The sequence below is a fragment of the Danio aesculapii genome, chromosome 3 (assembly GCF_903798145.1).
Source record: "Danio aesculapii chromosome 3, fDanAes4.1, whole genome shotgun sequence".
Taxonomy (NCBI): Eukaryota; Metazoa; Chordata; class Actinopteri; order Cypriniformes; family Danionidae; genus Danio; species Danio aesculapii.
The window spans coordinates 14626354-14653571 of NC_079437.1; the positions used below are offsets into that span (position 1 = coordinate 14626354).

The following is a 27218-nucleotide window of genomic DNA, read 5'->3' on the forward strand; positions in this document are numbered from 1 at the left end:
GTTAAAAAAACACTAGTATTTACTAATAATTACTATAGTATATTTTCATGTGGGTGTCTGACGACTGAAAATAGATCTGGTAGCAGATATCACAGCCTCTGTTACTTTTTTGTGAACATTTATTATTATTTATTTGTTTAGGATACAAGTTTTCACATTCTGATTCCAATTATTTAATTGTTAAAATGACTATAATTAAATAAAATATTCTTGATAATAAAATATTATGTGTTGTTTGGAAGAGTGTACTTGCATTATGATGATATTATATTGTCATTCTGGCAGTATATAATGAGCGACAGGAAATGGTCTTAATATGACAATACTATCGTTCATCGCAATATATTTTGCTGCAGTTTATCATACAACAAAAAATAGATATCGTGACAGGCCAAGAACAGACACTAACAAAGGAAGTTTCATTTGTCCACATTTTCAGGTAAAAGGGAACTTCAGGTCTTATTTTTGATGTAGTCAGCTTTTTGTGAAAATGCCCTCAGATAGAGCTGAAGTGTGAGAGGTCTTCAGCATTTCTGTAGTCTTTTCCAGATCAACTGAATAATGATGTTCACTCACGGGCAATTCATATTCATGAACAAATGAGGACCATTTTCTGTCTTTTTTCTTTCTTTCTTTCCATCTCTATCTATCTATCTATCTATCTATCTATCTATCTATCTATCTATCTATCTATCTATCTATCTATCTATCTATCTATCTATCTATCTATCTATCTATCTTTCTATCTATCTATCTATCTATCTATCTATCTATCTATCTATCTATCTATCTATCTATCTATCTATCTATCTATCTATCTATCTATCTATCTATCTATCTATCTATCTATCTATCTATCTATCTATCTATCTATCTATCTATCTATCTATCTATCTATCTATCTATCTATCTATCTATCTATCTATCTATCTATCTATCTATCTATCTATCTATCTATCTATCTATCTATCTATCTATCTATCTATCTATCTATCTATCTATCTATCTATCTATCTATCTATCTATCTATCTATCTATCTATCTATCTATCTATCTATCTATCTATCTATCTATCTATCTATCTATCTATCTATCTATCTATCTATCTATCTATCTATCTATCTATCTATCTATCTATCTATCTATCTATCTATCTATCTATCTATCTATCTATCTATCTATCTATCTATCTATCTATCTATCTATCTATCTATCTATCTATCTATCTATCTATCTATCTGTTTTAATGGCAGTATGTTTAATCAGCAGCATTGTCTATATTCATGTCAACTGGGCAGCTTGCTCTAAAATGTTGAAGACATAGTTAGTGTTGTTTTTATAATTAGCTATTAACAAATTAATTCAATCTGAATATTACAAATACAAACAATAATGTAAACGTAACAACAAAATGGACAGAGATACTGTAGCAAGGTTTAATGGTTTTTTATTTATTTAATAGAGCCAGCGCGACAATATTTGTAAAAATTAAGAAACTGAAATGATATGTGCTGATGTTTTGATCTTAGCTGTTGCTTGTACTATTGTTTATCTGCTGGATCGAATAGTGTCAGTAGGGCCAGACAGAATCAGCGGACATTTTTGCTATTTCTGCAAAGAATTTTGTGAAAAAAAAATCTGCGGATTATGCGAATTGATTTTAGGATATCATAACTAAAAACTTAATATATGAAATAAAAATAATACATTTTTAACTTTTATTTAATGTTTACAATGCAAATCCAATTAGATCCACTTATTTTGTAAACAAAGCATGTCTCACATAATAAATCTACTAAAAGACAGAACATACTACTTTACAAACTGTATTGTAAATAAATCATATGAACAATTTAATATTACTATTATTATATCACAGTAATATTACTGAAATTAATTTAAAAACTGAATAAATATAAATTTACACACATTTACACAAGTAAATAAATACTCAACGATGGGCTAAAAATCTGCGGACTTCTGCGCGCACAGATTCAGTGTGGGCCTAGTTTTCAGTAAACATGGGATTTGTGCCTCGAAATGCTTTCAACAGTCATGAGACACCAAAAATGTTCTTACACAACAGCCGTGTTGAGTGTTTGGGAGGGTGAAGTTGGAGCTCTGGGAGAAGATTCAGACTGGATTTAAGCATTCTTTGAGTATTATTTCATAGTTCTGGAGTGCACTGACTTACACCACAAAACATACAGAAACGATCCAAAACAGAAAACTGAAAGATAAGAGAAAGAGAAGGCAAATATTGATGTGTTGTACCTGGCTCTGCATCTTGCTTTGCTGTTTCAGACGCAGGTTCTCCGGAGTGTCCGCAACACTGGTGAAAGATGTTTTCGGATAGTGTCTGGAATACACACACATACACACACACAAACATTTTTGTTAAAATCTGCATTTTTAGGGGATAGATTGGTAAACTAACATCTCAGAATTACAAAAATTTATATTTTTAATAATGCATCATACTTGAAAATTACACAACGTTATGTCGAGTCTTGAGATAATGATATTTTTTGCGATAAGTCTCAAGATATATGAAAAGTTTATTAGCTATTTTTATATTTTGAGCATACTAAAACCTGTAATGTATACGTTTCTGATCTAAGTAAGTCTCGTCTAGGCTGAAAAATCTACGGGAAGCTGCAAAAAAATTTGACTTTAAGACTATGAATGATGGAATACGTCAGCAGATGTTGTTATTTTTCTCTTGTCTCGAATCCTGATATTAGTATTTATTTTCAGCTTTCTGCTCTGAGGCTCTAGGTTCACCTTAAGGTCCAGACTAAGCCAATAACGTAACAGCATATAAAGATAGTAATCTTTATTTCTGATCAAATTTGGTTAAACAACCCATGCATGCAACACACAAACACTTGAAACATAAAATACATGTAATTTATTGCAGCTCTTCAGGATACGGATATTACATTTAATAATGTCTTGACAATGATGATATTTCAATATATGTTGTATAGCTCTAATTATAGCAATATTGTCAAATAAAACTGAACTGTCTTGTAATTTCCTCATCCTCAAGCCATTCTTGGTGTTGATGCATTTTTCAGACAAACAAATATATACATACAGTTGAAGTCAGAACTATTAGCCCCCTTTGATTTTTTTCTTCTTTTTAAAAAATATTTCCCAAATGATGTTTAATAGAGCAAGGAAATTTTCACAGTATGTCTGATAATATTTTTTCTTCTGGAGAAAGTCTTATTTGGTTTATTTCGGCTCAAATAAAAGCAGTTTTTAATTTTTTTAACACCATTTTAAGGTCAAAATTTTTAGCCCCTTTAAGCTATATATTTTTTGATAGTCTACAGAACAAACCATAATTATACAATATCTCGCCTAATTACCCTAACCTGCCTAGTAAACCTAATTAAGCCTTTAAATGTCACCAAGTTGTATAGAAGTGTCTTAAAATATCTAGTCAAATATTATTTACTGTCATCATGGCAAAGATAAAATAAATCAGTTATTAGAAATGAGTTATTAAAACTATTATGTTTAGAAATGTGTTGAACAAATCTCTCTGTTAAACAGAAATTGAGGAAAAAAATAAACAGGGGGCTAATAATTCTGACTTCAACTGTATATTAAGAGTGTGATGAGATGCTTACACCACGAGATGAGACGACACGAGATTGGGTTCATGTGAACAAGACTAGTTTTTTACACTATTTTGAAGAAATCTTCAATGATGAAATATATAAATGGAAAATAGTCTTTTATTCAACTGAAAAACAAAATGCAAAACAATTTAGGTGCTTTTTATAAATTAGCTTGTAATGAATGTTATTTTACTTCTACTTTATGCCATAAAGGATCTACAAACACTGCAAATTATTTGGCTATAAACCCTACTGACTGGCTTCTCCCCTGTACAATTTCACAACATCACATGGTTATGAACCGGTTAGTTTGTGTAGCAGCAGTTCACACTAGCAAATGAGTGACGCGCAACACAGGGGCAGCCCGGGTTGCCAGGTGTGTGCAAAGCACTTTATGTGTGGTTCAAATCCAATCCTGCTTCCAAACTTCGGTGCTAAATTCAGCCACATGCCCTATCCTAATATCATAACTCACAAGACAACTTTTCACCTCGATTTTGTCTCGCGAGTTCTCATAGCCCGAGATCTTGTCACATCCCTAATATATATATGGTTTTTGAAGATCCACAAAACACATCCATCCATCATGAAAGTAGTCCATACAAATCCAATAGGTTTCATTTTTTTATGTTTTCAAATATTTATTTAATTTATTCAAATTCATTGGGTTAAAAATATATATACTATTTACATAATTATCACTGCAGACAGAGGAGTTATGATGTAGGACATAGAAGTTTGTGAAGTTTTAAACATAGATATTTTATGTTAATAAAACACCCACATTGCTTCAGAAGGTATTTATGAACTCACTGGAGTAGTATGAATTACTTTCATGATGGATTAATGCACTTTTTGGAGCTTCAAACATGTGAGCACTGTTTACTTCTATAGAGTGGAGAAACTATGACGTCACTTTGTAGGCTAATCGGCTGATAGCATAAAACTGGTTTCCTTAATAAAATCCGTATAGGATTTTCCCATAGGTTTTTCGAAGTTTGCAAATAATAAGCTGTTTTCAAACAATGTTCATTACACTAACACATTTTGTCCAACTGGATTGTCCTCAAATGAAAATACAACTTTTAGCACTTTTGGATATTCGCAATAACTGAAGAGCTAACATAAGGCTGTAAACGGACTACAGTGCCTTTGCCCAATTACTACAGACAACTTTTCAAGCTTATTTTTAGAAATATGGTCCATGACAAAAATTTCCTCTCTCAATTTATTATATTATGATCCACACCATATATTATTAACAAAAACAAATCTGTATGTAGACCTATGTGCCTTCTGGATAGTTTTCCCGTGGGAAATACATTTGTTTTGCTTTCCAGTAGTTGTAAAAATTTTAAAACACGCACTGTATGTTTTAGAAATGTGCCTCCATAGTATTATCATAAGACATATTTAAATAAGTGTATCGCGCATGTGCATACAGAAATGAGGCATGAGGAACAAGTCTATCAAATACCTGCAAGACCCATGATGGACACAGAACAACATTCAATATTCTTTATTGGTCACGAAATACAGCGAAAAGCAGCCCATACAGTCACATATGCTTTAAATGTTAAAGAGTGTGAATATTGCAGTTATGACAGAGTTAAATGTGTTCAGTGAAGAAAAAAATGACCAAAAATAATAATAATAAAAAAAATAAATCAATTGATGTAACGTAAAATGTGAGTATTTATATAGCGCATTATATTGTGTACGACCATACACCCAAAGCGCTTCACAATGATGAGGGGGGTCTCACTACACCACCACCAGTCATTTGATCACGCTAAAATGTCAGTTAATATATGTATTTTTACTAATTTATTTACATATTTGCATTACTGAGAGCAGGAAAGAGACATGTTGCGCTATGGTAAGAAGCATTTTCATAAAATCGTTTAATTAAAATAAATGATCAACAAAGGTATCTGTCTTGACGGTCTCCACAAGTGAAGGAATTATCTACACACAATATGAATTCCCGATTAGAAAAATACTACAAACAATAAAATACTATTTATAAAAATAGCAGACAAATCCAAATGCCCGACACAAAAGGGCTGCGTTCCAGACCAGTTCAGCTCGATGATGTATAATGTCTCCAACATCGCTTGTAGCTCCAGTTAGCAACTTGACAGCAACCGTCTTTTTAAAGAAGCATAACCGATTTAAAAACTCAAGAGTGAGATGTAACTGATGTGTTTTATGTCGTAGAATAAAACGTGAAAGTATCTTGAGTTTGTGTGAGCCACGAACCTTATTTAAGTGATTTAATCAAAATCCCATTCAAAAAACCCATTGACTTTGGAACGAGGGAACCAGAACTGCTAAATGCTAACTCGCTTCCGGGTTTTAGCATACAAATTGACATCATAGTTCCTCCACTCTAATATAAAGTTACCATTATTTAATATGACTATGTCTTTGTTTAAAAGAAAGGCCTACAGAAGCTAACAATTACTAATACTGAAGCTTACGGGTAAATAATGGGATGAATTTCATTTAATGCACTCACTATTTAAATAAACAGTATTCCTTTAACAAATACTTTTATAGTCAATCCAAATCTAAAAAGTGTGTCACTGCTAAAGAAAACAATCATGAATTGGCGGTTGCAAAGGTGAATGTCCGCATTTGCTTATCTCTGATCTGCATGTGGATAATGAAGGCATGAGAGTGTAATTTGTGCCTTGTGTAAACAAGGCAGCTTATTTGTCCTATTTTCACCAACGCAACACAAAATTAGCTTGACAGCAACAAACGCAACCCCACTCATCTCATGCAACTCACAATTAGAGCACCAGAAATTAAAGAACTGTCCACAAAACACTAAGTGCAGCACTCTCTGGTATATTTGGAAATACGACAGTAACCAAAGCATTTAACTACAATGAATCATTTAACCAATGTAACAACATATAAAGTGGCACGACAATAATTAACAGGACTGATTCAGTAAAAATTAATCACTTCACAACACAACAGCAACTGAGCTAATCTAAACAAAGTCTGCTCCGGGTTACCACAGGAGAGCCTGTCTGCTTAGTAAACCTCCATATAGTACAGTAACATTGTGCAGGGAACTAACACATAATACACTACATGCACTGTAAAGCTGTGTAAATAAATACACACTGATCCAGCAATAAGTCAGACAGCCACGCCAAAGACTACGCAATTCATGTTCCCTACACATTCGCAAACTAACCAAGAATGCATTACTTTTAAAATGTTATAACATTATATACAATAATATTTTATTATTTTAATAAAAGTAAGTTTAGTTATAGTTCTTTATAGCCACTTTATGTTCTTTTATCATTATTATCATTTCATTTTTAATTAAGCTGACCATTATTCTTTGGATATCATCGTTCATGTAGCGTGTACAATACAGATGTTTGTGAATGCAAAATGTCTGAATAGTTTTAAAGATTAAAGTGCATGATAAATGGAGTTATTGTCTTTCAAAAGGAAGAACTGAATCCAAACTGCCTGAAATGAGTCGTCTGAATCATCCAGTCTTAATTCCTGCTCAAACCTGAAGAAGTTACTTATAGAAGTACACAAGACATGTGTAACGGTCAATATGGAGAATGAAGCCCATCCTACGAGTACAGGAGCTAACCATTGATCGCTATAGGCTAGGGCTGAACAATATATAATTTCAGCATCGACATCACAATGTGTGCATCTGCAAAAGTCACGTCGCAAAGATATGCAGTCCAGTCTGAATTATAGTTGACCAGGAGCAACAGTATTGTATTTGATCACTGTATTTATATGGAATTTATATGACTTATGAAAAAAATATCTACATTTCAATTCAAAAACCTTTGCTTATTTTAAAGAAGAACTCTTAAATTTTCACTAATTTCTTCTGACGGTGAAAACTAAACAAAATATGGACTAGAAATGAGACAAAAAGGAAGAATAGCACTGTGATAATTCAATTTCTGCACCTGTCCTGAAAAATGTAAAACTCTCCAGAAAACGGCAAATAGAGCGCTTCAAACACTCTTGTGAAAATGTATTCATATTGCAATAATTTAATCGCAGATAAATATAGCAATATCAGATCTTTATTAATATCATGCACCAACGATTCTCCGGGTGAGGGGCTCAGTCCAGAGGTGTGCTCTTTATGACAATTTCTGCAATTTCTGCAGCTGTGAACCCCCCAGAATCAGCAAATGCACTGGAATCTAGGGATGCACCGATACCATTTTTTGAAACTAATCCGATACCAAAATTCTGAGTATCGATCAATACAAATCCGATACCGATACTGTGGCGTTTTTTTTCTTTTACATAATACAGTTTCTATAGTTCTGGTGATAAACTGAAATAATACATCTTCTGTAGATAAATAACAGATCTAATAAACTAGACAACATTATTTGAGCATTCATTATGAAATTGATCTGTTGTGGTCCAGCTAATGTTTCCTTTTTTAATACTAAGGTTTTTCTTTGAAATCTGTAATTGGCTACCACTATTGACACTAATTGTTGTTAAATTAACCAGCCTTTTAGCAAAGCCTTATATTTTCCTGCAGGTTTTACACAGATTAAAACGAAACTGTCTGAGGCAAGTTTTACTTAATAAACATTCCCTTGCCTAAACTCATTGTAAAACAAGGTCCGCTTATATGCTTCAGTGCCAAAACACAAACTGGTCTGTTAAATAAAATATTAAACATAAATAAAATTTCAGAGTAGCCTATATTAGGCTAAATCATTTTCACTGTAATAGCAAAATCATCCATTGCGCCCGTCAGTTTCACTTATTAATTGAATCAACTACATTGACCACAATGGGCTAGGCTTTACAAAGGATTCGCAGCACTGAAAGTATTCCCCTCGGAAGAATAAACTCAGTCGGAAGGATGAGAGGAGAAACTCATAGTGAGAATAATTTTACGGAGCTGCCCACATCACGTCTGTGCAACCGGTGTGTGAATGAAGCACTTGATGCATCAATGATACACAGCGCAACATGATTTAGAAACAGCAACAAACTCCTTGTCATGAACTCTCAAGTCATGCTTGTGACCATGGTTTGAGGTGACCAGCTACTTTTTCCAATGCATCGCCTCCAGAACTGCACTCTGATCATTCAGAGCAGTGAAGACTCTTCAAAAAGACATTTAGAGCTCAGATCTTTGCATGAACCCTTTCAGAAACAAAATTGTCTTTGTACTTGACCCCTTGTCTACTTAGATGAAGCATTTCCTGTGTTTGGCTCTAGTGTGCAAAGAGCGTTTGATGAATTAATTGGACAGAAATACAATGTAAAAGAGGCTTTAAAAGATCTCCATCTACACACTTTTTACATAAATGTTTCTGCCTTTATAAAATAAACTTCAGTAGTTGGAATGACAATTTAACTGCAGTGCTTCTAGTTAGCCAATAAAAAACAAGATTTTATAAACTACACAAACTCGGTAAATTCACACAAATCACATGTGATGGCTAAGCTGAGTTTAAATAAATAAATTAAATAGGTTTTTTTCCCAACATTAAGAGCAGGCAGGTCCCTAAACATGATGAATTATTGAATACATCTAGCCTTGAACAGTGCGCAGAAGAAGAGCGTTGTCACTGATCTGTGACTACATCTGTCATACATCTTTTGGCCTGTGTGCTCTCATGTGACCAAAGCTGAGCAAGGTGATGCTGCAATGATAAAGTGCTATATGACTAGGCATGGGCTGGTATAAGATTCTGACAGTATGATAACCTTGGATAAAAACATCACGATATTGTGATTACTGCTCCAAAATATATTCTTTTTAAATGTCTGGGCAAAAAACTAAAACATTTGTCCCTTTAAAATACAATATTTTATATTTTAAGAAACATTTATAAAATTTTGGAACAGTAAACTAAACAAGCTAAATTATTTATTGACTTCTGCTGTCTTCATTTATTTCAAAAACTGATTTTTTTCTACAATTTAAAACGCCATCTTTGGAAATCTTTTCTGCTGGAGATACTGTTGTCCCAAAAGTAAATAAACAATCCTACACATACTTTAGGAACGGTATTGACGGTTTTAAAACCTTGACTTTTTCAAAATTCGGTATACCTTAAAAACGGTTATCATGCCCATTTATGACCTTATATGGTCAACCTATTGCAGAAGACATTTTGATTTACTTCTTTAATTTATTTTTAAGCAACTTTAGCCAACTTGTTTTTAGCAATTATAGGACAACCTAATGCTTTATGTGCACCGTGATGATTTTTGCATGTTTGTGTGCTGTAGTGCAGGAGGTTAAAGAGAAGTGGAAAAGCTTGCATGATAAATACACACAAAAAGGTGTGAGGGTGACTTCTTCCTCTGTGCAACAGAAGTGTCAAGTTACACAAGTGATTTTTGTACGTTCACCCAGATCATGAGTGTCTAAAATGTCTCAAAAACCACTGGTGATAAGCATGAGCGATAAACATCACAGTTTGCACAAGCCTTTTTTAATTAGATGATGTATTCATTTATTATTCAATAATCTATTAATATTAATATAAGTGTGGGACACACTCTTCTCCATTTGCACCAGACACTTCATCAACTCTACATTTTTTTGGAAAACAAAATGCAATTGTTAAGGCTTATTTATTCTTCTGCGTCAAGTGATCGCCAAGACCCACAGCACATGCCTTGTGCGTAGTCGTGCATTTATATCTGCTCGCTGTTTGTGTGGCTCTGCAATAACACTTCCCAAACACAAGGTGCCAGTAGGTTTTGATGTTCCTCTGTGTCGAGTTTAGATTTTTCTGAACGCTACAAGTAGCTAAAACTCACTCATTCAGAGGCGGGAGCTGGGGGACGTGCAACAACTTTAATCATAAGGTAAACACAAAACAAAAAGTTTCCCTCAGGAGCTCCTTCACAGGACTCAACACTTGTAAATGCTTGCTACATCGGCTATGCGTCTCTCAGCGCCGGCCACATTTGTCGCAGATACCAAGCTGACCAATCACAGAGCTTGTGATACGTGTCGTTGGAAGTGTAGTTTAATTTTTCAAGGTGCACATTCATGGCAAGGCTCAAAGGCTGCACTTGTCTGTAGACCTCCAAGGCAGGACTGTCTCGAGGCACAAGGCTGGGGAAGGTTACAGAAAAATTTCTGCTGCTCTGAAAGTTCCAATGAGTGGCCTCCATCATCCATAAATAGATGAGGTTTGGAACCACCAGGACTCTTGCTAGAGCTGGCCAGTCATCTAAGCTGAGTGATCAAGGGAGAAGGGCCTTAGTCAGGGAGGTGATCAATAACTCGATGGTCACTCTGTCTGAGCCTCAGCGTTCTTCTGTGGAGAGAGGAGAACCTTACAGAAAGACAACCATCTGTGCAGCAATCCATAAATCAGGCCTGTATGGTAGAGTGGCCAGACAGAAGTCACTCCCCGTCTGGAATTTGCCAAAAGGTATCTAAAGGACTCTCAGACCATAAGAAACAAAATGCTCTGGACTGATGAGAATAAAATTGAACTCTTTGGAGTGAATGCCAGGCGTTACGTTTGGAGAAAACCAGGCACCGCTCATCACCAGGCTAATACCAACCCTACAGTGAAACATGGTGGTGGCAGCATCATGCTGTGGGGATGTTTTTCAGCAGCAGGAACTGGAAGACTAGTCAGGATAGAGGGAAAGATGAATGCAGCATTGTACAGACATCCTGAATGAAAACCTGCTTCAGAGTGCTCTTGACTTCAGACTGGGGCGACGGTTCATCTTCCAGCAGGACAATGACCACCAATGCACACCGCCAAAATATCAATGGAGTGGCTTCACAACAGCACGATAAATGTCCTTGAAAGGGCCAGCCAGAGCCCAGATCTAAATCCTATTGAACATTTCTGGAGAGATCTGAAAATGGCTGAACACCGTCGCTTCCCATCCAACCTGATAGAGCTTGAGAGGTACTGTAAAGAGGAATGGGCAAAAATTCCCAAAGACAGGTGTGCCAAGCTTGTGGAATCATATTCAAAAAGACTTGAGGCTCTAATTGCTGCCAAAGGTGCATCAACAAAGTATTGAGCAAAGGCTGTGAAAACTTCTTTACATGTGATTCTCCAGGTTTTTTATTTGTAATAAATTTGCAACAATTTAAAAAAGTCACATTGTCACATCACACTTTTTTCACATTGTCATTATGGGGTATTGTGTGTAGAATTTTGAGGAAATAAATGAATTTAATCCATTTTGGAAAAAGGCTGTAACATAAAAATGTGGAAAAAGGGAAGCGCTACAAATACTTCCAGATACACTTTATATATCTATATGTAATGTTTCTTTTATTGTGGCCCCTGTAGTATGCATCTAAACTCGATTATCAGACAGTATTACTAAGTAGCATATTGATTGGCAGTCTGAAACAGTTTTCAGTTTTTGTTTTTAAATGAGAGATGCGGTTAGTTCACTCTTTAAAAAAAAACACACACACACACACAAGCACATAGAGGAACACAAACACAAACAGATAAATGGCACTCAAGCACACACATGCTGATTTCTATGTTTATATCGGTTAAGGACAATCCCAGTGTAAATCACTCAGATGCATGTTACTTCCGGTGGACGTGTCACCAGACCATCACTCTCAAGAAGCAAACAGGCCTTTTATCTGTTGGACGAAAGAGGAAATTACATTGCCATGCTCACTTACTCACATCATCCTGGTAATAAGGACTGAGTAAACACTGGAGGAAGCAGATCTAGGCAGAGGGACAGACATAAATCATTTGCTAAATAAAGACTAAAATCCCCTTGTGTATTTCCAAGCATGAGTGTGAGAAGCAAGAGCCTAGAGCACATCAGCACCCAAAGGGAAGCATTTGCATGTTTTGTATGCTAGCTGGCGATTATGACTTTATAAGTTTACTCAGGACATGTGGAATGAGCCTTGCTGAGCCTGGTGGTCTGCACTAAAACACTAAATGCTAATGAATGGGCAAATTTAGGAATGCTGTAACTGTGGTCTCAGGCTCACAAGACTATTGAGAAGCGGATTCCAGAGAAATGAGCTCATTTGTCTATGTATCTGTACGGGTCATTGTTGTGAAATTATTGGAATTTCCCTCTAATTTGCCCTTCCACCGAATGACCGCACAAGTCAGCCACTGCGTGCGCAGACGTGACCTTTCCCACAGTCATTTCAAGCTAATGGAGAAAAACGACAGTCAAAAACACATCATGTATAATGTCAAATCAACAAGGGTTGTTTATTTTGCACATTTCTTGTTCTGTCAATGATTCGCCAGTGTATGTTCATTCAAATGACAAAAAGTGGCCGTCTTTGCATCGTCAGTGTGCTAACTTCCTCTGTTAAGAGGCTCATTTCTACTTTTGACTACTGGATATGGTTAGTCACTAGACAATGACCTAGATAGCGTCCTGCCCTAGATATTTCTCGTTAATTGTTTTAATTCTGCATTATACTGCACACGGCAGTTCTCTGTGATTTTTAAAGGGTTGTGAAATGCTTAACTACTTTCACTTTGAATTTAACCACTGTGTGTTGAACATCGTAGAAGACAATGCTATCATCCATTAGTTTTAAGGTAGAGTGTAGAGGTAGTGGGGTGGGGGCGTGTCAAAAAGCTTGGCCCCCCCCTCTGGCCCCCCTAAATTTGGATGCATATTTTTGTGTCAAAATGCCACGAAGAAGTGAGATCAGCCATCGGTGGCAGACTGCGGAGATATGACTGAGGTGAGGCCTCTCTCGCGCACTCTCTCTCGGTTTCGCGTGCACTCGCTTTCACGCGTCCTCGCTCTCTTTGCTTTTGCATGCACTTGCTCTCTCTGTCAGTGATGGTGCTGCGCGCATCAGTTCCCCGCATTCCTCAGAAGTTAACCCCAAATTGACACAGGTAATAAAAAGATTCAACTTCAGTCATGTTCATGTTGTGAAACACTATCAAATTGTCCACTGTTGATAATATTAGACTGTTTTCAATAGCGCTTTTAAAATTTTTAATATAAGAAGTCCTCCTCTATGTATGGGTATTATTAATCAGAAATTGAGTGTACATAGTTTTACGTTAGGAAATGCAGTCTTGAATTTACTGTTGGCAAGTACCAGAGACCAAATGTAACACATTGATCAAATGTAGTTTTCAGCCACGCTCATGTAAAAGTCATATTCATCTCGTTTAGTTTTGCCTTCATTCATTTTGTCATGACAAAGCACGATTCTTCAAACACATCATTTTTTTTACACCACATTTTTAAACATAATAATTTAACTAACTCATTTCTAATAACTACTTTTTTTATCTTTCCCATGGTGACAGTTAGTGCATAATATTTTACTAGTGTTTTGCAATAAAGTTGTATTCAGACAAAGTCCCTTTAAGTATTCTATAGTCTTTAATTCAAATTAAAGACTTAATTAGGTTGTGTTAACTAGAAAAGTCGAAATAATTAATCAAGTTACTGTATAACTGGTTTAGTTGTGTAGACTATCAAAAAATATACAGCAAATATTTCTTAAGGAGACTACTGACCTTAATATATATATATATATATAATATCCAATATATATTAAGAATAATTTTTGGATTTATAGGAAATACTGTGAAGATTTCCTTGATTTGTTGAAGATCACTTGGAAAACATGATTTTAAATGAATGGGAAGTCCAAATAAATTTACTTCAACTGTATCTGTTAAAGTTTACAGGTGCAAAAATGTACCTTGATGTCCTTGAATGTTAAAAATGTGTTATTCTACTGCAAAAACAAAGTTGATTATGATTACATAAAAACATAGCATTTATTGGCTAATATCTATACAGCTACCAATATATATCACACATTCTTGTCGCAGGCTGAGGAAACAATCGAGTACTAATAAGAGATTTGAAAACTGAGGGGATACAGAGGGGGTTATTCTAAGCTGTACAAGCATCTATTCCACAACCCACCACGACAAAGGCTCAGTGCCCTCTGTGCTTCAGCCTCTTGAGTTAAGTTAAGGCTACTAGGTCTTAAACTTCTACTTAAATCTTAAACCTCATGATACCATAGGTCACAGGATGTGGCGGTTTCCTATGCCAATAATACATCACTGACTCAACTGTGTCTCTTAAGCAAAAAAAGAAAAGAAAAAAGTGTGCTTATTTCAAAATGTGTCTTGCTTAATTTTTCACGAGCTGATTGGATAATGGATAAAAAATAAATTGCCTTTGCTTGATAAAGAGTTCCTGCATTGTATAAATTCTGACCATTTCAGGGCTAGAATTTAACTAAGGTTTGTGGTTAGAATATCACCAAAAGTGAATAAATAACGTGCCTCAAATTCAATATAAGGGGGCAAAATATTCATCAATCTATTTTGAGTGTTGTGGCTGAAATGAAATATGAAAAGGCAAGAAAGGTGTCAATTTGTGGCATTATGTGACTGTCTTCACACGTTACCACAGATTTCTTTTCACTTGTTTTTTTAATTTCAGAGCTCAAAATAAGAATCACGTTTATGTTGAGCTCATGAACATGATGGCCAGTAAGAGGGGTTTAGATTAGCCACTGCAGGAAATGTCAGTTTTATTGGGAGGGTACACATTACTAATCATTATTAAAATATCAAAAACTGAGCAAATAAGAGCAAAAATTAACAACTTCATAATCTATCCCTACCAATAACAGTTCTAGTTACATATATGTTACATATGTTTAATGTTATATTGGTAGCAGTATAAAATATTGTAATTCAGTCTGCGCCAGTGGTGTAGTGGTTAATGCGTCGACACATGCACTTCGGTGTTCACGGCAACCCGAGTTTGATTCCCGCCTCGCGGTCCTATGCCGATCCTTCCCCTCTCTCTGCTCCCCATACTTTCCTGTCAATACTCTATACTGTCCTATCTAATAAAGGTGAATTATGCTACAGACTCATCATTGCATATCCTGCGATCTGACTATTGCGAATGATCACATCGCGATATACAAAGATACTTGAAACATTTCCTCCAGTGGACAACTATTTTCCACTGATGTAAAGTTGATTTATATACACACATGCCAATGACAACACTGTTATTTATAAAAACAAAAAAATTAGCCCTATATATATAATGATATTATAATGTATTATAATTATAATGTATGATATTGCTTTGATATTTGTGCATTTGTGTGAAACAATGCACAATATATGTTCATTTTGTTTCCGTGTGATGACAAACTGCAGCATGCTTTTGTGGGTAGCTCTGGTGGTGAAGAGCAAAAAAAAAAAAAAAAGTTAGATGAGAGACCGTTATTGTGTTGTGTTCCTCTCGTCTTCCTCCTCCACGCTGTGGCTTACCACGCCCACATTTGCGGCATTTTTCAAAACCCTTTTCATGACCCTTTAAAGCGACCATGAGGCGGAAGTTGTGACTAACTTCGGTATTATGACATATTTTCAAGTAAAACCGTTCGCTAAATATAAAGACAGAAAGAAATAGACTACAGTTGTTGATTAAACTGTGGAAAGTGTGCACTGAAAACTACTGAAATGCAAACTTTTGTTACAGTACAGAAGAGCAGAGGCACACTCCGAAATATATATATAATAAAAAAAAAATTTATAATAATAAAAAAACAACAACCGGCCACTTTATTAGGTACACCTTAATACTAACGTGTTGGACCCCATTTTGCCTTCAGAACGGCCTTAATCTTTCATGGCATAGATTCAACAAGGTACTGGAAATATTCCTCAGAGATTTTGGTCCATATTGACATAATAGCATCACGCAGTTGCTGCAGATTTGTCGATTGCAAATCCATGATGCGAATCTCCCGTTCCACCACATCCCAAAGGTGCTCTATTGGATTGAGATCTGGTGACTGTGGAGGCTATTTGAGTACAGTGACCTCATTGTCATGTTCAAGAAACCAGTCTGAGAAGACTCACGCTTTATAATATGGTGCGTTATCCTGGTGGTAGCCATCAGAAAATGGGTACACTGTGGTCATAAAGGGATGTAAATGGTTAGCAACAATACTCAGGTAGGTTGTGGCATTGACACGATGCTCAATTGGTACTAATGGGCCCAAAGTGTGCCAAGAAAACATCCCCCACACCATTACACCACCAACAACCTGAATCGTCGATACAAGGCAAGATGGATCAATGCTTTCATGTTGTTGATGCCAAATTTTGACCCTATTATCCAAATGTTGCAGCAGAAATGGAGACTCATCAGACCAGGCAACGTTTTTACAATCTTTTATTGTCCAAATTTGTTGAGCCTGTGTGAATTGTAGCCTCAGTTGCCTGTTCTTAGCTGACAGGAGTGGTACCCGGTGTGGTCTTATGCTACTGTAGCCCACCTGCCTCAAGGTTGGATGTGTTGTGCATTCAGAGATGCTCTTCTGCATACTTCGGTTGTAACAAGTGGTTATTTAAGTTACTGTTGTCTTTCTATCAGCTTGAACCAGTCTGGCCATTCTCCTCTGATCTCTGGCATCAACAAGGCATTTGAGCCCACATAACTGCCACTCATTGGATATTTTCTCTTTTTTGGACCATTCTCTGTAAACCCCAGAGATGGTGGTGCTTGAAAATCCCAGAAGATCAGCAGTTTCTCAAATACTCAGACCAGCCCGTTTGGCACCAACAACCATGATGCTTGGTTTGAACTGTGCCAGATCATCTTGACCATGTCTACATGCCTAAATGCATTGAGTCATGTAATTGGCTGATTAGACATTGCGTTGCGTTAACGAGCAGTTGGGCAGGTGTACATAAGAAAGTGGCCGGTGAGTGTATTTTTGCTGATTGTTCAAACTACCTTTTTTTAAATTAGCTGAATAAGCACAATTTCTTGAGGTTTAATCGTTTGTGTTCAATCTACTTAAATTTGTAAAAACAGTTAACTTAATCGATTTGTGTTGGGACAACATAAAGGAATTGCACGGCACTGCCATTTTTAACAGTGCACAGGGCACGGAACACAGAAAAGCAGCAATACTTACGCATTACAGTATGGTCTCTTCTCAAAGCCTTTGTAGTTCTTCATGTTTAGAGTCATCTTACAGACTTCACAGCTAAAGCATCCTTTATGCCAGTACTGAAAAAGAAAGACATAGAGGGATTAAAGCTTTAAATGTGTTTGCATTAGAAGGTGTATGCAAAAAGAAAATAGGGAAATTGTCTGCAACCGAATTGAGAAAGATTAAAAGAGATAAAAAGAGCAAATGACAAAGTCCTTCAGATCCCTTGGTGTTGCTAATTCAGTCACTATGGCTGTTACAAAGTCTATGCGGATCGCCCTGAGGATTAAATGGAAAGAAAAAAACACAAAACAATGGAGTGCTTGTTCTTGGAAAGCACTTGGAAAGAAATACAGGATCGGGCACTACATGTGTCGCTAAATAAGCCCAACTTGAGGTTAAGTCCATTTGGAGAAACAACAAGTTTTTTTTCCTGACTGAATGCATTAATTTCTTTAACATTCTGGCATGTCGGAAACACTGGTTAGTAGTTTCTGAAGCAAGTTACATCACCATTTTCCCAGATTCTTGCAACATGAGGAAAACACACACACACACACACAAAGATCCACAAACAAACAGCAAATGCTGGGAAACATCCGGAAACTGGCCTCCAAGAGCTATGCTCTGAAGTATGTAGTCGCAATTTATGCTAGACTTTGATTACCAGCTTCCTAGCTTAATGTTGACCATGGGAGTGTTTGAGTGATAAGAAACCACACACAAACACACATAAGCATGCGCGCACACACACACACTGAAATTGGACTGAGGCAACTGACCTGACCCGCTACCCTACATTCCATCTATACCGCTAGTCATGCATGCTAACTGCAATGCGTACAGCTTAGATGCTGCATGTTTGTCTTTCTATATCAAACCCTTTTAATGCCAGTCAGCTGGAAAGTCATCGCTTGAGCTGTTGGTGATGCCAAGAAGAGGAAGCTGCTAGCAAGTATTTTAGCAATGGTTCCGCTCATACTAACAATACACAAAAAACCCCAATAAGCAGATTATTCAATGTGCTTTTTAGGCATCTGATCTGTTGCTGAAAGCAGTTAAAAATAAAAGAATGAAACAGACCGCCAGAAACAAATCAGTAAGGATCTGAAAAGAGCAATACGAGTCTGCTTATGTTTTTTTTTATTAGAGAAATTAGCAGGATATATTCCAGAAGAACTAATATGATATTATGCTCATATATTGTGAATCCCAACAACACATTGAGTCTGTTTACATGGACATCAATAACCTGATAATACAATTAAGACAATACTCTGATAAGAGTCTAGCATGTAAACAGCAATTTTTGATTAATTTAACCCAATTAAGGTCATAATACATGTGAAGTCATTTGTTGTGCGATATATTGTCACAGAAATGATTGCAATAAGTGTTATTATTGTTATTTTAAGACCAATTTATGTCTGTGTTTATAGACTGATTATACAACAGCATATAAATAGTCATAAACACATTTAAGGGACAAAAACAACATGTAAATATAAATGATATAAATAAACATGTGCATCTAAAATGGCTTTAACGTTATTTTTGAATCCTCATTTTTTTTGGAAGTGGACCAGGCACATTTAGACACCTTCTTCTAAACCTGTCAGTAGTTTTTTTTAGGAAAATGTGAAAATTCACCTTTTCTTCACCCATTACCCTTCAATGCACCTTATGGGTTCAGTAATAGATGTTGGATAGCTAGTAGTAGATGAATTTATGAAAAATAGATAGCAGTAATAGATGAAAAATAGCTGTTCTTTGGTGTCACTGCTCGGTGAACAGCGATGATCATTAGAGCCAATCACAGTCATTTCTGTTGAGCCCGTGAACACAATGGCCAATCATAGGCATCCAAAAATGATTGAAGTCATGTCCATGTATTGCACAATATGTCGATATATTGATTATTGTGACAGGCCTAGTCATAATCGGACTTAACAGAAATGGAATAAAGACATGTGAAGTATGCCAAGTGAAGTACAGACATGTAAACACTGTAATCAAACTATTATCGTCGTGTAGGACTTCTCCCTGTGTTTTGCGACAAGATAATCTATAAACACAGCTGTTTGACACTATTCTCTGCACCTATCGAATCAGTAAAGGACTGCAGACATACATGATAGGTATATCGAGTTCTGGGGATATATCGAAAGGATTCCCCAACGCTATGCAGGATTATTCAATGTCGTTCATATCGATATGAATTGTTCAAGAACGACCCATTACTGAGGCGACACGGAGGAACATGCAGTGCCTGTGTTGTATTGAAATCTGACTCCCGGATAAATCTGACTCCCCCTCGCGTACACACACATGTCACACAGCGTCTGCAGCTGTCACAGCGGTTTATCAGAAACCTTTTATCGATCATTCTTCTGCAATTGACAGCAAGAACGAACGTAGAAGTCTTGTCAAATTGACAAACAGCACCTGCATGTGTTCAACAGAATTAATAACGCTAAAATGGGATGAATTTATACCGCATTTCGAAAGTGAAACCACATCATAGTCACTGATTATAAGTTCAGTATTTATTACACGGCGGCCTCTTCTTTACATTTACATTATAAATGTAATAAAAACTGTCATGTTTACGCAGCATCACAGTATAGTGATTACTGCTCTAAAATAAGTTATTTTTAAATGTCCTGGTAAAAAACTACTTTTTTCTCCATTGAACAAGATATATTTCATTTTCAGGAAACATTTATGATATTTTGAAACACTAAGCATGTCAGGCTAAATAAATAAAATAAATCATTGACATCTGCTTTCTTCATTAGCTTCAAACACAGATTTCTTTGGAACACATAAAAAACACACATAAAAAAAACTTTAGGAATGGTTTAACAGAAAATTTTGATGGTTTTAAAACCTTGACTTTTCCAAATCGTGGTAAACCTTGAAACCAGTTATCGTCCCATGCCTAAGTGTATCCTACCACATTGGAAGTCTCCTAAACCTCCTCCCACCCTCTCATGACTAGAAGATTTGTTGTCTTTTCTATATATAGAAAATATATTTTTTATAAAACAAATTTTATAAAAATTAGGATCCTCTAATTAACTTTGTTAAGAAAACACCACAAATCTTTGCTGATTTATAATTTTTTCCTCTCATTGAAAAACAGAATTAAAAATATATATTTTTTGGTGTCTTTGTTTTGGTTTGTTTCATTATGCTATTAGGGTTGGGTGATGTCGCCCAATTTGGCATCATACAATGTCTATTGTGAAAAATCACGATGGACGAGGGCATCATTGTCATAGGTGGAGGTAAACTAGTTATTTATGAATAATACATTCATTCAAAACGAATTAATTATTTGTAGCCTATCGTTTCATCTACCTGACCTGCATGGTCTTTGTTACACCCATAACTGAATCATAAATAAATAAGTTACACACAACTTACCACCTGTCAATTACTTTTTCCACGAGACTCTGGCAAGAATAGGCAGAGTGATCTGTGTCGTTATAATGGCGTCGACAAACTTGGTTGGTAAAAAAAGGTGCACAACCAACTAGGGCTGTGCAAATAATCGAAGATTCGATTTCGATTTTGGCTTCTAACGATTATGAAAATCATTAATCAAATCATTAAATGATTAATGATTATTGCATAATTTACCGCCCCCTTTCCAGTTGTACACATTTGTTGCTCTGCAAAGCTCAGTTTCACATGAAAATGACTAAAAGCATGTACTGTAATGTAATGTTTGCAGCACGGGATGCACACCGTTCATTGATTTACATTCGAATCGTGTTTTTAAAAGCACGTATGCTGACCGCATGCCACAGCTGTGTGTGTGCGCCGCACACATAACATGCGGTCAGTATTCGGTCTCATTTGCACACGGTGCGCTCAGAGAAGTGCAGAGCACACGCATCTAAAGTCATCATAATGCGAGCGCTTTAATGGTCAAATAGGTGTCAAAGCGCGGTGTTTACCAATTATTCATATAAACCCTCATTTGCGTAATAAACAAACGAGTTGAGAATCAAAAGACACGTGAAAGAGAACCCATTAAAGTGACAGCGCACAATATTCCAGCTGCCGCCTGTTTTTATAATTAATCAAACAACAAAAGAAGAAAATCCCTCACTGCTCTTCACTGAAGGACTTTTGTAGATAAAGTTTTATTCTTACAGTGAAGATGCTTAAAGCACAGTTTGTTTTATATTTTTATTCTATCGTATTTATTTCCCTTTCCTTATTTACAGGGAGGAAAATAACTGCATATATGCAGTTGAAGTCAGAATTATTAGCCCTCCTCATTTATTAGCAACCCTTTCCCCCCCCAATTTCTGTTTAATGGAAAGAAGCTTTTCAACCCATTTGTAAACATAATTGTTTTAATAACTCATTTCTAATAACTGATTTATTTTATATTTGCTTTGATGACAGTAAATAATATTTTACTAGATATTTTTCAAAATACAAGCATTTAGATTCAAAGTGTGATTCAAAGGCTTAATTAGGGTAATTAGGCAATTCATTGTATAACAATATAAAATATTTAAACCTACTTTTATTCTAGCCAAAATAAAATATTTTATTTTGAAAATAATGTGAAAAATTCCTGAATTTGTTAAACATCATTTGGGAAATATAAATTATAAAATATAAAATCATGCTGTGACATGTTATCTGATAGATTCAAAAGACCAAAGAGACGGGGGCGGAGGATCGTGATGCCGGCTCAGCATCATGAGGTCTATCGGCGATAGACTATGGCATCGCCTATCGATCCAACCCTATAAGGCATATTTATTTTGTTACTTAGTTTTTATTCTCCTCCTATGGGTTGTTTGAGGGGTTGACCAGTTACCCCTGTAGCTGTTGCACATAAAAGAACTGTACTTTCAGAAACATTTGCATAATAAGGTTAACTGAAATGAAAAATAAATAAAGATTATAAAAGACTTTACTGTTACTTGTAATTTATTTAAAAATAAATTTCTTACAACACAAAAACTCCAGTTTTACCATGTTTTTATTATTTTTAGTTTGCCATATCTCCTATTCAACAGAAAAGTTTTCTCTGGACTAATATTATGCTAAACCTCTCTTCCTTTACGCCACAAAAACAATGCATTTCACACAACACAATGGGGTAAACATTAAAAAGTGTAGTTCACCAAAAAAGTCATCATTTACTCATCCTGCACTTGTTCCAAACCTGTTTCCGTTTCTTTCTTCTATTGACCACAAAGGAAGAAACTTTAAAGAATGTTAGAAAGCAGCAGCCATTGACTTTCACAGCATCATTGTTCCTACTATGGGTGTCAACAGCTGATTTCCCCACCAATCCTCAAAACATCTTTGTTTAACAGAGGAAAGAAAGTCATAAAAGTTTACAAACTAAAGAGCATAAACAGCTAGGATAATTTCATTTTTTGGGGGTGAGCTACACCTTTAATTTTTGGGAGAACTCTCTGTTTAAACAACAGTAGGACCCCTGGACCACCTCAGATGGGTGCGGTTCCTCAGAGATGTTCTCCAGAATGACAGCTGACGAGCTCGAGCACTGAAGCAGAAGTGACGAGCGGAGGCTGGCCTCTCTTCTGGCTGACAGAAGCATCAGCATGCCTGAACTCAATGAAAGCGTGAAGCAACTTGTGTGAGGCCTTTCCTCCGGGCGGTGTGGATGTGCACCAACTTGCGTACGCATCATTCGTGGGAGGTGTGCCATCATCAGACGCCCCCACTTCACTTTTATAAACTATATGCCTCACATTTACACACACACAATACAGTCATTCCTCAAGCTGCTGCTCATCGTTCAAGGCCACGATCGATTAATGTGCTTTTAACGTCCATTACACGCGTTATCATCATCATGATCACTCCGCCCCAGATTCTCTCCCTCGCAAATAACGTTACATGCGCTGCATGAGAATAAAAGAAGGCGACCCCACCCCTCTGGAGCATCTAAAGCAATTCAACAACTCAAGATTTCATCACAGAAAAGAAAAAACACAGCGATAAGGAGGATATGGGCTAAGAGGGGGTGGGGTCTGCATATAAAAGCTTTCACAAGCATGTCGCGCAGCAACACTTCCTCCAGTCCGGCTGGTAAACATGATGAAAATGCAAGGCCCGATGTGCATTCGCGGGCGATATTTTAAGGATAAAATGTCAGATTTGTCCTACAAATAGCACAGGCCTCAACGTTGTGCACGAGCAAAACTTGCACATCTGCATAACACAATTAAATAACCGTGTTTAAACCGCGTTTTTAAATCAAATGTGTTCATCTGTAGTTGAAAGCCACCATAAAAAGATGTGAGCGTTTAACATGACCTGGGCTGTTTTTGGGGGTTTTCGGGTCCGTCCATGTCGCCCACAGGACAGACTGACACGTCATAAACCACCTCCTCCTCCTCGCGAACGAGGCCACGAACAAGCAAACGCCGTTTGTTTGAAACAAATAATAATAATAGCGACTTCCTATGACTTTTGTATCGATAAGCGACAGTGTTAACACTGAGAAATAATCAATATATAATCGACAACTTGTAGCGTGCAGTGAAGTTATCACAATCGATCCGTTTTAGCCCCTTCGCCCAGACGCTTCCGCTATGATCACAATCTCAAACCACACCATATGAAACAGCCTTCCTTTTCTTTTCAAGAAACATCGTTATTGCATTACTACACATAGCAGGAGTCACATATCAATAAAACACACAACCAGAGGTGTGAGCTATGCTAGCGTATGCTAAGTTTCGCTTAGCCTTACCTTGTCAAGACAATTCACTTTTTCCGTGGGATACACCACTCGGTTACATCTGCTACACAGCGGGTTCATTTTGGAGGAATGATAATAGCAGGCCGAAGGAATGAAACGAGGACTCGGTCGGCAGGAGCAGTGTTGTGTTGTTGAGGTGTGGATCTGTAGCCGTTGATGAGTCCAGTTCGCACCGCTGGCTGTCAGCGAAACGAAGCAGACGCGGAAGGCGCGCTCACGGCTCTGCCGCTGTGTCCTGCTGCGCGCTCACGTGCACAGATAAGCAAGGGCATTCCGCGGAAGACTTTCACTATCTAATATCAATCTAAAATCGAAAAAAAGTTCTGATTTTGAGTTAAATTAGTTTAAGTTTGTATTATGTAGAGTTTATCTTAATGTTGACTTGTTTTAAAAAGCGGATATTGATACTGTGATACTCATATTGGGAGTGTCTCTTCCCTCATTTCTGTCTGTTCAGTAAAACCAGATTGGGTTTAAGGGGGAAAGACGTTTTATTGGGTAATAATTCTAATTCCATGTATGCATACTTTGAGAACTGAACAGTTGTGAACAGTTGTGTTTGTTGAGTTGGAAAAAGAGAAAACGTTTCACACAGTCACAGACCATGTTCATATTCCTGTATGAAATGAAAGTATTGTCAGTTTCGAATCGGATGCGCCAAAAATAGTTCAGTGTGAGCTTTGGTTTGGGTTAGTTTAGTTTGAGTGGCCTTTTGTTTGAGCGACACCCGATGGCTGAATATACAATTACAGTACACGTACAATTCAGTGCAAAACAGAGCTTTCTTATGTTCTGTAGTCTTTGCCATGCTGCCTACGATTCGCCACTTTAAGAGATAGACTACACAAGACTGAAAAGTCTGTCATCATTTACTCACCCTTCAAACCTTCATGAAGCTCTTTTGCTGAACACAAAGAAGATATTTTGAAGAATGCTGGAATTCTCACTTACTTATAGGGCTGGGCCAATGAACGATCTATCTAGCGATAAAAATTTAAGTCAATCACAATGATAAGTTTAAAAAAAACTTTTTTACTCTATATTGATGTAAGCAGAAATGTGCAACAACAGGAATCTAAAAGTGTGTTGATATTAGAGGTGCACTAAATTTTATCCACCGGAAATGTATTGGCCAAAAATATGATATGCTGTTTAATGGACCCTCTTATTTTTGTGGTTTCATTCATTGTTGGGGTACTCTTTTAAATCTGAAAGCATTAACAAATGACATCGAAATATATATCGTTATTGTTCAATATGGAAAATAATTATCGAGATTGGATTTTTGCCATATCACCCAGCCCTACTGACTGTTTTACCTACTATGGAAGTCAACGGTTTCAGCTTTCTTCAAAATATCTTCAACATAGAAACTCCTAAAGCCATTTGAGAGTGAGTAAATAGAGAGTACATTTTCATTTTGGGGTTAACTGTCACTTTCAAAAGTAAAAGCACTTGTCTAATTTTAATTATCTCCCCTGGAACGCTTGATATGTTTTCACTTGTGTCTTCCTCTTGTAGATTTGCCTGGCGTATAGGCCCAGTTCCAGATTAAAATCACTGAGGGAGCTCCTGAAATTAGTGAAGGAGTCCTAGCCTATTTTGACATTATATTTTTGTCCCGTCTAATCATACGGTCATCACCGTGTCAATCATTGCGGTCATGAGAGCGAATCTCGAAACTTTGCAGTGTGTGGATGGATGTCGATTCTTTTAGCAGGTTGAAAACCAACATTTCAAATCCTCATTTCTCTCAGTTCTCACTTGGCCTATTTTTAGATGACAGTTGAAGAGTCTCATAGTGAGAGCATTTCTGTGTTTTGCCCAACACATTGATGTAAATGTATACCTGAATATGAATGCGTACCTTTGTGTTTGTTCATCTCTGTAAAGCTTCTTTAACACAGTCTGCATTGTATACACAACCTGAGGTCATGAGCCTAACTAGGGGTCAAGAAAGATTTATGAGGGGTCACCAAACTCATTCTAGAAGGAATGTAGGAGATGCCAATTTGGCAATAATCAGTGATTGTAAAAAAGGAGTAAATTCTGCCCAAAATGAAGCAAAGTTAACAACAGTCACAGCATGCAGCATATGGGTGATTCTAGCATGTACATTTTCCCATTATTTTTTAAAACTAATGAAACCGTTTTGAATAATAACACAAATTTTGTTCAATTATCTCTAAATATAATATTTTTATGTGTATTTAGGGACATTTTATATTTTGTCTGAAAAATTAACTTAAAGGGCACCCATTTTACCCCTTTTACAACAAAATAAGCTTTTGGGATCTCCCAAGCCACAACCTCCCTCATAAAGCCAATATGGAAGTAACTGAAACTGCAATTCATTGACTGGCCTCTGGGGGCTGGCTCCAAGACGTCCAGATGTCCACTGACTGCCATGCTATATTGGCTAAATTTACAGCTGATGACAACATGTTTACAACCTGGTACAAACAATGATTTTGATGCAAATAGCTAATATTACCCTTCCTGACAACTGTGAGGGGGTGATTTTTTTATAACTCACCCATTTAGAATTTATTAAGTTATATTACGTCTGCATAATTAAGTGGGTGGTCACTTGAGTGACAGCTACGTCTTGCTGGTCGCCGTCAATTCACCTCAGCTGATTAGCCACTGAACTCGGCATATACTCGGCATATACATATTTTTGTTTTCTTTTATGTGGCTTTACACAGTCAGCTGCCTTTTGGAATAATTTTTTACAATTATTATATGATATGGCATGCTGTGTGCACTTAATGGTGCTCACAAACCGTTCGAGTTGCCTCTATTTCCCAGGTGAGTGAAATTATAT

The 27218-nt window shown here is 36.5% G+C and overlaps 1 protein-coding gene across 1 annotated transcript in view; it reads right to left on the reverse strand.

Annotated features, from left to right (window-relative positions):
* lasp1 (LIM and SH3 protein 1) overlaps positions 1 to 24621 on the reverse strand; it is a 39561-nt gene extending 14940 nt beyond the window's left edge. The window contains exons 1-3 of the mRNA XM_056453220.1: positions 24383 to 24621; positions 17605 to 17699; positions 2275 to 2359 (exon numbers count right to left, since the gene is read on the reverse strand). Of these exons, the coding sequence (XP_056309195.1) occupies positions 2275 to 2359; positions 17605 to 17699; positions 24383 to 24451 (249 nt within the window). The 5' untranslated portion in view covers positions 24452 to 24621. The remainder of the gene's footprint in view (positions 1 to 2274; positions 2360 to 17604; positions 17700 to 24382) is intronic.
* Between the last annotated feature and the right edge of the window lie 2597 nt (positions 24622 to 27218).